The sequence below is a fragment of the Microtus pennsylvanicus genome, chromosome 12 (assembly GCF_037038515.1).
Source record: "Microtus pennsylvanicus isolate mMicPen1 chromosome 12, mMicPen1.hap1, whole genome shotgun sequence".
In the NCBI taxonomy this organism is placed as follows: Eukaryota; Metazoa; Chordata; class Mammalia; order Rodentia; family Cricetidae; genus Microtus; species Microtus pennsylvanicus.
Window position 1 is genome coordinate 76,778,144 of NC_134590.1, and position 15,018 is coordinate 76,793,161.

Here is a 15,018-nt window from a genome sequence, read left to right on the forward strand (position 1 = left end):
TAGGAACGTTTCCCAGTCCTGGTTTACATTTAGACCCCACAAGGAGTGGGTAAAAGTGCTGGCCTGCAAGCCTACTGATCTGATCTCTTGGTGACCTATTTGGTGGGAGGGGAGAACCAAGCCTCTCAAGTTGTTCTTTGACCTTTCTGGAGCTGGGGGTGGGGGGGGGTCACTCACACAGATAGAGACAAATGGAAATTATGCAACAAGTGGGCCAATTTGATAGTTGTGCAGCCCACGGTGGGTTCATCAGACAAGAAAACACCCCACTGTCTGTCCATAGGCCAATTTTCTTAGTTGAACTTGTGTCAAATTGATAAAAACACTAACCAGTACAACCTGTGAGTGGAATAAAATGTGCTTAAAGTGAAGTTTCCTAAAAGTGAGAGAGAGGCACAAGTTTGTCTTAGGATATTATGTAATGTATACACACAGACTTTCTAAAAATGTAGCAGGTGACTAAAGGGTAGGGTTTATTCTGGCTCACAGTTCAAGACTAGAGTCTGCCGTGCCCATTGAGGGTGGCATGATCTCAAGGTCACATGTCACCAGCCAGGATGAGAATGATGACGGATGCAGCTTCCACTCGACTCTCCTTCCCACCTGCAGATCTAACCTGAGCATGTCTGCCCACAGTGGGGCGGATCTTCTCACTCTTAGTGCGATCTCGGCACTCTGCTGTCTGCCGGAGGCACACCCAGAAGCCTGTCAGGTTAACAAACAGCTTCACCCGTCGTCAGCTTGACACCCAAGCACACCATTTTAAAAGCCACACCTTCTACCCCCGTCCCCATAAGGTCATAACCATGTTATAATATAAAATGCAATCAGTGTAACATAACAAGTCAGAGAGAAGGACAGACAGACAAGGCTGGGTAGCTGATGTCACTGTAGACCTTTATGAGGGGGTCCTGCATGGAGGCGTTCTGTAAGAACCAGACCGCTTTCACCCCCACACCTCCATCCTCTTAGAAGCTGGAGTAGTCTTCTAGCTGGCTTCTTGTTGCTGACCAAAAGCAGCTTGAGGAAGGAAAAGTTACAGTTAAATCACTGGCAGAAGCAGGTCTGGATTTAGTTTGGTTTCTCTTCCTGTGGTAAACACCAAACAGAACAAGCTAGGAGAAGAAAGGATTTATCTTACACTTTCACACTGTAGCCTGCCCAGGACAGGAGCTCCAGTCAGGAACCTGAGGTAGGAACTGGCACAGAGACTGTGGAAGAGCACTGTTTGCTGATTTATTTTCTTGGGTTTGCTCCGCTTGTTCGTATACAACCAGAACCACCTGCTGTGGGTGGGAGTGGGACTGCTGTTCAGTGTGCTGGGCTCGAGCATCATTCGTGAATCGAGAAAGTGCCCCACGGGCCAGTGAGGATGCATAGCCCTAGTTGGAGTTACTTCTTAGGTATTTTTAGTGTGTATAATGAGCATGGAAGCCAAGGCAGGAACTGAAGCTGTGGAGGATCGCTGCTTCCAGGCTTCTTTTTAGCTTCCTTTTCCATCAGCCCAGGCCCATCTGCCCAGGGGTGGGACTGTCTGTCTGCGGCACACGTAGCCCTTCTTTTTGATCCACTTCATTCCAGCTCTACAGCTCTCCCTGGCAGAACCTCCATGGTCCTGGCATCTAACATTCTAGGCTATCTATTGAAATCTAGGATTCACCTTCAGGACTTCAGGCAATGTTTTCCCAAGGTCTACATCTCCCCTCAAGCCTTCAAAACCAGTAACACATAGATGACACCATCCAGTTCTTCCAGCTTGAAACGGAGCCTGGCCCACTCCACCAGTTGCATCAGCTTCTTTGTGCTAATCCTGGGCAACAATTCTGTGTGTAGTTGCTTTGAGGAGCAGAAAGCCCCTCAGTTGGGCTGAGCTCAGTTCTTCAGCAGCTGTTATAAAAATAATTGCACATTAACATGTTCAGTCTTGTGGAACCTGCCCTGACACCTGCAGTCAGATCCTCCAGGCAGATGGTAGGAAGGAATGGTGGGGTGGGGGATGGGTAGGGAGCAGGATATCTATCTATGAAAGAAATGGGTCTGACCTTGTCACTAAGTTTTCTCAGTCACCAGCGTCTTAGAGTTGTAATCCACCACGAAGGGAAATCAGGGCAGGAACTGATGCAGAAGCCACAGAGGAATACTGCTTACTGTCTTGTCTTCCGTGGCTTGCTCACCTACCCAGTGCCCACCTGCCCAGGGGTGGCACCATTCACAATGGCCTGGGGCCTCCCACATCAATCATTAATTAAGAAACTGTTCCACAGACTGACCCACAGGCAGTCTGATTCTGATGGAGACATTTTCTTAGTTAAGGCTGCTCTTCCCAGATGTCGCTAGCCTGACAAGTTGACAAAAGTCGCCAGGACAGTTGTTTTACTACTAAAGACTTGTCTCTGTCTGTCGCAGGTTGTAGGTGGCCTAGATATCCACAAAAAGATGGTGGTAGATGTGTGACTCTTTGGAGAATACCACCCAACACTTTTGCTTTCTTCTCCATCTCTGAAGATCTGCTCAAGACGTCCAGCAATGCTCTCTGTGTATTTAAATGGAAGTATTTTTCTCTGTGAAGCCACATTTTCCAACATGAGCCTCATGAAGCCAACGAAGTGTTATTGAACTCGTACTCTCTCAATAACTCTGTGTAGCACTTTAGGTTTGAAGGACAGCAACATGAAAAGAGCATATCAGCGTGGTGGAGAAAGGGAAGGGGTTGGCTTTTTAATTTATTTTTCTTCATCTTTTATAACAAGAAAGTATCTATATATACATATGTAAATATTTATATATAGATATATGTAGCTTTCTATATATTTAGTAGGTTGGCTTTAATTTAATATACTTGATTCAGAAACAAAATGTTAGAGTACAAAAAGTGCCAAGCAGAACATAAAACATCCTTCCTTTTATTTCACACAGTTTTATATGTAGATATAGGATTGTACAATTTGCGCCAGGTATTAGGCCAGCTATTTCCTTTCTCTGTGCTTTCTCCTTTGAGAGATTGATAAAGCATTTGTTAATGCCCTATTATTTACCTTAATTACATTTTTGTAACGAGTCTATAACTTTTATTTATATCTCTGATATATTTCCAGGGACCGCGTCTTATTGCTGAGCAGCGTTTAGTCCATCTCAGTTGGAGGTCTAGTTCAGTGCTGTTGCCAAGAGTGGGCTCTTGTGTCCATAGAAGAACTGCATATGCTATGGCTGCTTCAGGCTGATACTTTACAGTCGCTGTTATTTTTATTAGGTGTCCCTGAGTAATTGTAATAAGCAATTGTGATTTTATAAAGGTCAGGAGTTTTCTGAGGCAGTCATGACTTTTTAAAAAATGTATTATTTAGTGAAGAAAATCCAAAGTAATCATGTAATGGATTATCCTTGCTTTATTATCCACAATGACTTTGTCACTAAACTGTGTATGAATCATGAATTTCCCTTCTGCATTTCAAAAGATGTATCAGTTAATCAAAAAAAAAAACTAGTGACACTTTAATGAGCGCATATTTATGTAAAATCCTGTTTGCTAATCTATATGCAGAGGAGAACAGATTTTGTTCAGATTTGTACTTTTAAAATTTCTTTGCCAGAAGGCAAGATAGCACATAAAGGTTTTTGTTGTTTTGCCCACATGATTAGTGATAGATAATGACATTAAATTTGTGTGACATAAAAGTATGTCATGTTCTACCACGTGACCTTATCCCTTCCCTTTTCTGCAAAGGTACTATTGGCTGGAAGTAGACCCTTCTGGGTTAGTTTTATATGAGTCTTCCCTATGTAGTTTTTCTATTAAAATTGGTTTTATAATCAAGAATGATAATCAAGACTGGTAAAGGGCGGGTTGAATCAAGGTGAAAGAATATTAAATTGAGTACACCTGCCTGCCACCGCTGTTCCTTCAACTGAGTGCTGCACACACCATGGGCTCTGTCTGTGAGAGAAAAATCCCGGTGCTTGGTGTCTTTGCATGACATGGAGTTTTGCATGTAGATCAATTTAAAATGTACCTCTTGTTTACATAATTTGCATAATTTTAAAAGATGATGTTGCCAAACTTTGGAAATGTTAATAATACTCAAAATGAAAATCTCCACGACATGTAACTACTTTGTTCCTCTGGATCAGTGCGTGGCTTCCAATCCCAGCCCGCGGTTTGGTCTGTCCCAGTGTCAGCCGCCATGTGCTCTGCTCAAGAGGGAACTAGGCTTTTGTGAATTTTTTTGTACATAATTATTTGTTACAAATATTTTAGCAAATGCTTTCTATATCTCTTGCTTGTGCATATCTTGGCTGGCGTTGTGGAAACAAAAAAATAGTGCGAACTATTTCCTTACTGGGGAATGAGGGTTTTTCTTTTTTAGTTTGTGTGAGGGAGGCGGGGAGGGCATGGTTTATGTTGAATGTTTAAATTTTCTTCTGCATGATCCACGTCATGTTGTGAAATCTTTAGAGGACTTCATACTGTATGAGTAAGACAATAAAATATTTGAAACTTGCTTGGATGTGTTCTGTCATCTGTTACATCTATTACAGTTGGGAGGCCAGCCCATGCTTTAGGGTTTACAAACCTTGATACAGTGCTTTCTTGTTTTGAATCATAAGCTACAGGCAAAGTATCTGGAACAAACGAAAATGCTGATATTATAAAGTCCCCTGACTCCGCTTACCTCCCTTACCACTCACTTTCCCGACCCGGGCCTGTTATTAGTGCCTTCGGGGTTTGGTTTGCTTTTGTCCCACCCTTGTGTACCAGCCTCGTTTCCAGTTGCCTTTAATGCCTTGTTCACCTTTGTATGTGCTGGCTCAAAGGGACTTTTCTGATTGTCCTGGTGTAAAACGTAAATACTCTTTGGACTCCTTTACCCGGTCTCATTTCCTTTATTCCACAGCCTCCTCTTCCAACCATATTTTGTCTTCCCTGCTTATAGAATAAAAAACCAATGCTTTACACAGTAGCGGTTTGCTTGTTTGGCAATTATGTCCACTTTGCAGAGTATCACCTGGATTTTGGTATGTGATCATTATTTAGGAAATTAACTAGTATGCAGTTCTTGGATTACACATGTTGTAATTGCATTTAACTTCACACTAAACCAGGCTGGTTACAATCTTATAAATGCGGCTGTTTTATATCTTCTATTTTTGAGACTTGTTTTTTTCAGGTGGGGTTTCTCTGTGTAGACTTGTTTTGTAGACTAGACTGGCCTGGAACTCAAAGATTCTCCCTGCCTCTGCCTCCCCAGTGCTGGGATGGATTAAAAGCCTGTATCACCATGCCTGGCCTATTTTTGAAAGTACTGCAGAATTCTTAATGTGATTAGCACTGTGATCGTGTTGAGATACTCATGGTAGGTAAATGAAGTCCCTTACCCAAATGAGTTGTGGGGTGTTGGGTGTTTTGACCCAGAACATACATATGTGTTCACAGATTTCAAGATTTGTGTGCACTGAATAGTGGGCTCCACACTGTTGAGGATCTGAACAGAGAGAGCCTAAGAAAATGACTTCAGAATGAAATGGAAACTCTATTTGTAAACTGTATAGAAAAATAGGGATTGATAATCAAACCTGAAGGTCTACACAACAGCAATAACACACCTAATTAAAATAATGGGCAAAGGACTTGAACAGTGTAGATGCACAAGCGGCCACTAAGCACAGGAAATGATGTTCAATAGCACTGTCATTAAGGGAATGCAAGTCACAAATCCATCTATTTTACAAGCTTTAGACTGTAACTTCTTCTTCTCCTCCAAAAGCCAGAAAAACAGGATTGGAGAGAGACTTGGCTGCCTCTTTAGTTACTACTGAACTAGGGGCTCAGTTCCGGCAGCATTGCACCAGCCAGAGGCTGGCAGCAGTCCAGGTATTCTGGCAAGTACAAACACTGCCACAGGAAGGAACAACCTGACATATTTCCTAACATGGATAAACCCTGTTACGTGAAATAGCTCCACTTTTATATTGATATAATAAAATCCCGGGAGATGAATGAAATTTGTGCCAAGGGCAACAGGAAGAAATGCAATTAGCATTAAAAACTTAGTAGAGCATCAGAACACAGAACATTATGATGGTTGCACATTAAATAGTAACAAAGTTGCATTATCTACAATTAACAATGATTAATGTGGAAAGCTGTATTTCAGAAAAGAATTTTATTTATTTTACATGCATTGATGTTTTGCCATGGGCTTCAGGTCCCCTAAAACGAGTTACAGACAGGTGGGTGCTGGGAATTGAACCTGGGTCCTCTGGAAAAGCAGTCAGTGTTCTTAGTCATTGAGCCATCTCTCCAGCCCTCAAAAAGAGGTTTTTAGTGTAGAGTGTTTTAGAATGAGAGGTGTGGACAAGATGTTAAAGATTTACTTTCTGTGTAGTTCTCAGGATGTACATACAAAGTAGTGTTCACGTCTTGAGGTGTTCACCTGTGTCTTTAAAACGCCCCCACATTGCAGGTTCACATTGATGTAGAGCTGTAAGGCCTGTTGCAACCTTTCCCATCAGCTAAGCATCCAAATGAGAGTTCTAGAGATTCTGGTTTTCTTTGGCCAAATAAGTAAAACTTTCCCAAGACAGGTATTTTGCAGCTTTCAGAATGGCTATAGATGCTTTCAATAATGTAACAGTGTATTGCTCCAATCATAACATGGCTCTTAGAACAGTAAAGTCTGTCTCCAGGTGCTCAACAATCAACTTTCATCTCTATCACTATTGCTAGGCAGACACAAGAGCTGGAGCCCCAATAGAAGAATTACCAAGTTGTACCATAGCTTACCTAAGAAAATCAGTTCTCTTTTAACCCAGACAATGTAATAATAAGTAAAGTATAGTTAGAGTTGTGAAAGACGCTGCAGATCCAAAATTGGCCTTCCAGTTAACAGGCTAGTCCAGTAGCAGTCCACAGAAACTGAGGTTTCGGGTTGGCTGTGGTTTGCTATCACTGGAGATGTTAAAGGAGTGATTTGGTCCAGGTTGTTAAGATAAACTACCAGCAAGATGCAATCAAATTGCTTTTCATGCATTCATTCACATTCCAAGAGTTCCTCTTAGCATTGTCTCCTGATTGCATGGTGCTTGGGAAGGAGCAATAAAAATAACATAGAAGCTCACACTTTCTCAGGCAAAAACTATGTTACTCTGTCTCAGTTCCTTAGAATTAAACCCAAAACACTGACCATTACCCAGCCACCGATCACATTAGACATTTGAAAAGGCCATAGACATGATTTCCCAGAAAAGCACATGCCGCGTCAGCACAATTTTTAATCCCTCTCTCTGGGCATGTGTTTGTACCTCCTACAGGCTCTATAGACTCCAGATAATATTTTCTCCTTTGGTGGGACACTCCAGCAATTTCCTGTTGGTAGACAGTATATCCAAGGTACAAAGCAGCTTGAGTAGTTAGCACTACCGGTAAGAGGGAACCCAGACTTGCCTGGCGATGGTGGCACGCACTTTTAATTCCAGCAGTTGGGAGGAAGAGATAGGCAGATCTCTGAGTTCAAGGCCAGCCTGGTCTCCAAGAGCTCCAAAACTAGAGAAACCCTCTCAAAAAAACCAAAAATTAAAAATAAAAAAAAGGGAACCCAGACTCAACAAAAACTAAGCAGGGCATGGATGGCACACGTTTGTAACCCCGACTGGCACATGGGACACTGAGGCAGCAGACTGTCCCAAGTTTGGGGCAAGCTGGGTTGCACAGTGAGTCATAGGCCAGCCTGGACTAACTACATAACCAACCTGTCTCAAAAGTCAAAGAGGAACTGGAGAGATGGCTCGGTGGTTAAGAGCACTTGCTGCTCTTTCAGAGGATTGGAGTTTCAGCCCCAGCAACCACATCAGGCTTACAACCACCTGTAGCTACAGCTCTAGGCAAACCCCTATACATGTGTGGCAGGCACCCCCCCACACACCCCTATACACATGTTGCAGGCACCTGCACTCACACCCCTATACACAAGTGGCAGGCACCCCCCCACCCCTATACACATGTGCAGGCACACCCCCTATACACGTGGCAGGCACCCCCCCAACACACCCCTATACACACGTGGCAGGCACCCCCCACACCCCATACACACGTGGCAGGCACCCCCCCCCACATCCCTATACACATGTTGCAGGCACCTGCACACACCCCTATACACGTGGCAGGCACTCCCCCCCACACCCCTATACACATGTGCAGGCACCCCCCCCCACACCCCTATACACATGTGCAGGCACCCCCCCACATACACCCCTATACACATGTGCAGGCACCCACACATACATATACCCCTATACGTGTGCAGGCACCTACACACACACACCTATATACACACACCTATATACATGTGGCCGGCACCCACACACACCCCTCTATACACGTGGCAGGAATACACACACACACATACACACCAAATTCACATAAATGAAACTAAAATTTATGCTGGATGTGGTGGTGTACACTCTGAATTCCAGCACTCAGGAAGCAGAAGCAGGGGAAGTTCTGTGGGTTCAAGGCTAGCCAGGGCTACACAGTGATACCTATCTCCAAACACACACACCCCTCTTTATTAGAGCTGGCTCAGTGCTAAAGATTGCTGACCTTTCAGACTTATTCCCAGAAAACATGGTTCACAACCTTCTCTGTTAATTCCAGTTTGAGGGATCTGATCCCGTTCTGGTGTCTGGGGATACCAGGCACATACATAGTGCACATACCCAATGCACAAAACACTCGTAAATACTTAGCAATTTTTTAAAATTTTTTAAACATTTACTCTCTGCCCCCCAAGACAGGGTTTCTCTGTGTAGCTTTTGGAACCTGTCCTGGGATTTGCTCTGTAGAGCCAGGATGGCCTCAAACTCAAAGTCTGCCTCCGCCTCTGGAGTGCTGGGATTAAAGGTGTGCACCACCACCACTTGGCTCAAAAAAGTACTACTACTTTTAGTTATTTCTGATACTCCAATCACTGTTTTGGCCAGGGCCTTTGAGAAACAAAAGAGTGTACTATTTAAATCATGTTTAATAAAGTAGGTTCTAAACAATATAAGAAACAAGTAAATCCACATACACAGACACTAGTTATAAGAATACACCGTTTGGAAAACAGTTCTTGGGAAAATGGCTTTACTTTCATCATTTACGTGAGAAGCCTTGTGATGTAGGCTTCATAAATTGCACTGAGAGTGCAAAGTTGAGCACGTAAGGTTCAATAGCACAGATTAGTGCTGTGCCCCAATTCTGAAGCAGTCACGTCGGTGCCCTGTAGCAGGGACAATGATTCACAAGTCTTCGGAGATTTTAGTGAAATTTTTCAGAGAAAAAAAAATGCTCTAACTTTATTTACAAATCTGTCTGTAAATGACAAATTACAAAGTTGCCTATAAATGACAGGATTTTAAACTGTGACTCTGCCACATGGGATTAAGGGAAAAATACTTAATGTATTATTAAGTATTACAAGTATTACATTTTGATATTTAAATCATCCTAGAAGCAGGAGTGTACAAGTCCTGTTAAACCTCCTCTTTCTGCTTCTGCTCTGGCTGACGTGGAACCTGAGCTGTAGGCAGCTGGGAGATCTTCCCCTGGTTTTATGTGTGCATCTCAAGGGTCGGAGGAGAATCAGAACCGGTCCGCTGCTCTACTGGCCACTGCTCGGATATTGCCATACACCTTTGATGGAGGATTTCCTGTTCAAGAAAAAAGCAGAGTATATATACAAATATATTCAAATACACAGAACTACACAGAAGACAAATACTTTGCACTGCTAAGAGAAGTCAGTTGTAAAAATAGCATTTCAAAAAGCCAGCTAGCCAGACCTGAACACCAGAGAAAAACCTCCAGTTCTCTAAGCAAATTGCTAACTCTAGAACTAGATTAAATCAAGTTGCTGGATGTGTTCAGCAGCCCCCATTTTGTAGAACCTAAACTGTTCTGTTATATTTGGAATAGCTCTTCTGTGTAGAGATTTAATGAGATTAGCCAAGGAACCCTTTCTCTTCTCTAACAGATGGAATCTAAGTGAAATATTCCTGTTTTTCCCTTTTTACCAGCTCTTTGACTTCCGTTTAGTACTTTAACAATATGAAAGCTGCTTTGTAAGTGAGGCTTGAATCCTTCTATTCCCTAAGCAGAGGAAACACCAAGGAAATAATAAACTGCTGTTACCTAGGATAAGGTTGCAAATGGCAGTTCTCGCCATCTTAATGTTCTGGAACGAGCCGAGAATGTGAACTTTCCTGAAAGAAGCAAATGAGTCAGGTTAGCCACAAAGCCATGTCAGTACCAAATCCTGGGAAACTAAAAACTCTGGAAACCGCAACAGATCCACATTCTAAAACAGGGCAGGGGGTGATTGCTGACAACTTTCTAAATCTTCTAAAACTCTTCTCAAATCAGTGACTGTGGTTTATCATGTAATCTTCTAAAACTTCTCAAATCAGTGACTGTGGTTTATCATGTAATCCTCCAAGGGACGCTTTCTAGGTAGAAAGTATTTCCATTGTATACAAGATTGGAAATCAGCAGACTTGGGGCTAGGGATGTAGCTCAGAGGCGCACACCCTGCCTCGGGTGAGGCCCCGGACGTCATCCTGAGCAGTAAGGATGGGAAGGATGGAGGACACAACATGAAAAGGACGCAGAAATCAAGAAAGCTTAGACCATTTAGCTGCTCACTGAACACCCAGAACTGTAACACTGATTCACTTACCACAGCATCTTTCAATTTCAACTAATTACAAAGCTAAGAAAAACTACTTTAGAAGCTTTGATGTTTACATACATTTAAATAAGATGTTATTTTATACTTGGGGGATATAATGCTTCTCTCTGATTCCAAAGAATATCACATAAAAAGTCCAATGCTAGTAGATGTGGGATATTGACAGGCTGCCAAAGGAGGAAAGTCACAGGTTTTACCCAGGAAGCCCACTAGCTTACGATAATGACCAACAAAATTCTAAATGTAACAACAACAACAACACAACTATTGTTACATCTTAAATCTAATTCAAAATTAATCAAAAGATAAAAAAAAGTACCCTTACATCAGAATTTGGTATTTAATGACTCCAAAATGAAACATTCCAAATGCCCATCAACTGTAATTAGAATGGTACTTGGTTATTTAAAAAAGTGAACTACTGCTGTCCCAACAAAATGAAGCGTTTAAAGCAATGTGCTAAATGAATACACACTGGGACTAGGGTGGGGTAAAGGACTGGTTAAAATGATGCATGGGGACCCCGAGGGTGGGCAGTATGGGTGTGGCAGGGCTGCAGGACTGCCATGCTAAGCGACCCGCCTGACAGGCTGTCAGGTGAATTTGTTTACTCATGTAAATTGTGCCAAAAATACCCTTTCTCAAACAACTTTACAAAAACTTTCAGACTACGTTCAGCCATCTTAAATATCGTTGTTTTCCGTGTCTTTGAAATTTCCAGTAGAAAAAAAGCTCAGGTTTCAGACTCATAAGACTCAATTCATAAAAGAGCAGAATTATGATATTTGGCTTCAAGGAGAGGACCACCAATATAACAGTTGCCCTTAAATATAAAGAATGCCTACATTAATGTGGTCCAAATAATGATGTTTAGAGCAAACCAATATTAAAATGAAATCCTCACCCGTCTGTCAACTGCTGTCTGCCAACTTCATAGTCTATCAGTTCTGAGACATCTATCTGCCTGTTTAACACCAACACGGGGACAGAGCAGCTCTGACCTCAGAGGTACTCCCAGCTCCGCATCAGATCCCCACCTTCGTCGAGAGCCTCTATCATCTTATATACAGGCACATGCAACTATCTGACTTAAAGGAAAACCTCACAATGGGATTTCAAACACCTACTATTTGTACTTCCCTTAAGGATTTAATAGATTTGTCCAAGATAAAATGTAAAGCTTCCCTTTTAATAAATCATCTTAACAGTATGTCTAAGTTATTTCTTTTATTCTCAGGGGGACAATTACTGAAATTTCCTTGATTAACTCATCATCCTTTCAAGTTGGTGAATATTCAACTAGAACAACACAACTAGAAAAACCCAATGTGGGTTAAAGGCAACTATTGTAACGCAGTGGTATGGTACACGACCAGAATGCACAACATCCCAGAGGCAGTCCCCAATACCAAAAGGAGAAAAAATTTACAACAAATAAAATCTACGACCTTTTTGAAACTAGTAAGATCAACTACAAATCATGAAAATTTTCTCAAGACAAGATACTTACACATCTGCCAAAACAATCCGCGTCCGTGTCACATTCTCAATGGTAAATTTGGTTTTGCCTCCTTTGCCAGCAATTCTTCCTATTGCCCTTGACAGGTGGTCTCCTTTTAAGGGCTTAACTAAACAAGAAAAACAAGACATCAGGTGGCTAGCTATTGAGTTTTTCTACTAAACAACACGAATATACATCTTCTGAAAAGTGTTAGTAATGCAGCTCAACTGAAGCTATTAGAAAACCAGACAGGACACAATGCAGTCGGAAACACAAAGGCTGACGGTTCACACAGAAGAACCACCGCTTGCTTCCCTTACCATCGGTTATCTCAAAAGACTCCAGGAAGAGGTCGTCCAGCCTGATAAGTGCGAGTGCGTCCTACAAAAGAAAAGTAGGCATCATCAAGGCCTTTTCATTTTTACAACCAAAATCCAGACACCACAATGACAAAACTCAAAGGTTTGGAAAATGATCCAGCCACTGAAAAGTCTACACTGTGCATTTCCAAGTCTCTTGAGACCACTCACCTCCACCTGAAATCCGAGAACAAAGGCCTTCACAAAGTCAGCTGCTTTGGTCAGGGCACTGACATCCTTGGTGTCTTTACAAGTCTGAAAAAAGAGGTGCACGTATGGAGGGGATGAGAAAGAAAGCATTTCTAAAAATAAAATACTAGAAACGACAAAATTTCCTTCACCATCAACCACCCTCCCCAATATTGTTAAGACCCCTTTAAGGTGGAATAAGCATTCCCTTTAATTTGTACAAGGGAACCTTCTGGCCCCAACGCTGGGAAATTCTACACAAACCCATTCACTATGACTAATGGAGGTTGGTCTCTAGCATACCAGGGGCTCACACCCATTCTGTCCTCTAGTAAATGTCCAGACAAGTCCTCTCTTCTCCATCACGGCAGTATCCCCCAAGGAGTCCTGACCTGACGTTCTATCTTAAGGGACCATTTATATGCTGCTGTTTCCCAAATCAACAACTCCAGTTCTGACTACCTGCATGTCTAGCACTGAGGAAATCAAGAATAGTTTAAGAAGGAATCCTGTCTGCGAGTAATTATTTGAACTACAGAAATAGCTGTTATTCAGCAAACGCCCACCACTGTAAATAATATGCCTTACACGTCTAGCTCTAAGCTTCCCCTTGACAACCTTGAGTGCTTTGTAATGTAAACACTTATCATACACGAGAAAATTAAAGTACTAAAAACCTAAACAGTCTCATTTCTAAAATACTCCTTCCGGTCTCCCACACAAATTCACAACCCATTTGAAGAGATTCTCCATTTGACAAACTTAAAAGCATACAGGATTGTGTTAACAGGATATGCACATTTAAAAACAGAACCCAGCTGGGTAGGGGAACACACGCCTTTAATCCCAGTACCCTCCAGATCTCGTTGAGTGCCAGGCCAGCCAAGGCTACACAGTGAAACCTAGTCTCAAAAAAAAAAAAAAAAAAGAAAGAAAGAAAGAAAGAAACAAAGTTCCAGACTCTAGATCCCACTCTATATGTGACTTTTGGCAAGTACCATAAATACTCCAGATTTATGTTTTTTCATCTATAAAATAACATGCCGTCGTAGAAGACCCTAAATGGTCCTTTCTAGGACCAAAGTTGAAGACTCTGGCCAAGGCACTGAATCTCTAACCTTCCCTTGTCTCATCCTTTGGCATGTGTGGGGTTGGGGGAAGGAATGGGAAGGTACCTACACCATACCTTAAAGACCAAATGACAAGCTTTACCTCGGGCTAACACACTATGCCCGTGATCCATGGCATCAACAAACACATACTGAGACCACCAACTAAGGATCCTGCGATAAACAAGGCAGCTGCCGAAGCGCAAGAGAAACGTACAAACTTCTAACGAGAAAGTGCTTGAGCTAGACCTTGAAAGCTGTCTGGAACTAAGTAGGAAGAGAATGGAAAAAAAGCCAGTTTTCTTCAGAGAGCAAAGCCACCAAAAGCACCAGCCACTTACTAGAAAAAGCTCTATTAAGGGAAATGCATTCATTTATCTTCATTTCTGAGGGAGAAAACTCGGTAGGCAGCGAAAGGGCTACCCTTCTCCTTACCCTGATTTCTACATTTCTTGATTTCAGGTTAAAGCGTATCTGAAGCCCCAAATGTTCCACTATCGGAGTAAATATCTTCATCCAGTTCTCTTTTAATGGTGTGTATCTGTTAGCGGGGACAGGAATCCTTCTCGTTTCTTCTTTTTCAGCCTGCAACAAAGCACGCACACATTCAGGAGGTGACCGGAGACCGGCGGGACGAGACTTAAAACCAGAGCGGATCCTTCGCCTGGACGCCCGACTCCACCCCGCCGCGCCTCGGTCCGCACCAGGAGCCGCTCGCCCGAGAGCGGCGGGAAGATCGGCATCTTCGCCGGCCGCGCCTCCTCCGTGTCCATGCTGCTGGCATCTCCGTCCTGTCCCGCCTCTGACGGCCGCTCGGCCTGTCGCTTCTTCGCCCGCCGGCTCCCTCTGCGCGTGACGGGAGTGAAGCCGTCCTCCGTCCCGGAGTTCTGCGTCTCCATCTCGGCCATGTTCGAACTGAGTGAGTCCAACCAGCCAGACACGTGCGGAGTTATACAGCGCGTGCGCCAGCCTCCACCAATCAGCGCGAGGGTACCGCCCCTTTCCTGAGGCGGAGCCCACGCCTGGGGGCCTAAAGCAGGATTGGTCCTCGTGTCTGCCTGGCTGCCCGAAGATATGCCTGATTGTTAGTGTCGCCGTATCCCCCGCCACGCTCTGAGCCGAAGCATTCTCAACCT

At 43.1% G+C, this 15,018-nt stretch overlaps 2 protein-coding genes across 2 annotated transcripts in view; one reads left to right on the plus strand and one right to left on the minus strand.

Annotated features, from left to right (window-relative positions):
• Positions 1-4,499, plus strand: part of Ppp3r1 (protein phosphatase 3 regulatory subunit B, alpha) — a 45,138-nt gene extending 40,639 nt beyond the window's left edge. The window contains exon 6 of the mRNA XM_075944396.1: positions 2,407-4,499. Coding sequence (XP_075800511.1) covers positions 2,407-2,454 — 48 coding nt within the window. The 3' untranslated portion in view covers positions 2,455-4,499. The remainder of the gene's footprint in view (positions 1-2,406) is intronic.
• A 4,776-nt stretch (positions 4,500-9,275) lies between these two features.
• Positions 9,276-14,838, minus strand: Pno1 (partner of NOB1 homolog). Its single transcript, XM_075944397.1, has 7 exons — positions 14,587-14,838; positions 14,318-14,467; positions 12,756-12,839; positions 12,546-12,606; positions 12,235-12,352; positions 10,169-10,239; positions 9,276-9,687 (listed from the first exon to the last, which is right to left on the minus strand). Exons 1-7 carry the CDS (start codon positions 14,788-14,790, stop codon positions 9,620-9,622), a joined length of 756 nt encoding a protein of 251 aa, XP_075800512.1. The 5' UTR covers positions 14,791-14,838; the 3' UTR covers positions 9,276-9,619.
• Positions 14,839-15,018: the final 180 nt, after the last annotated feature.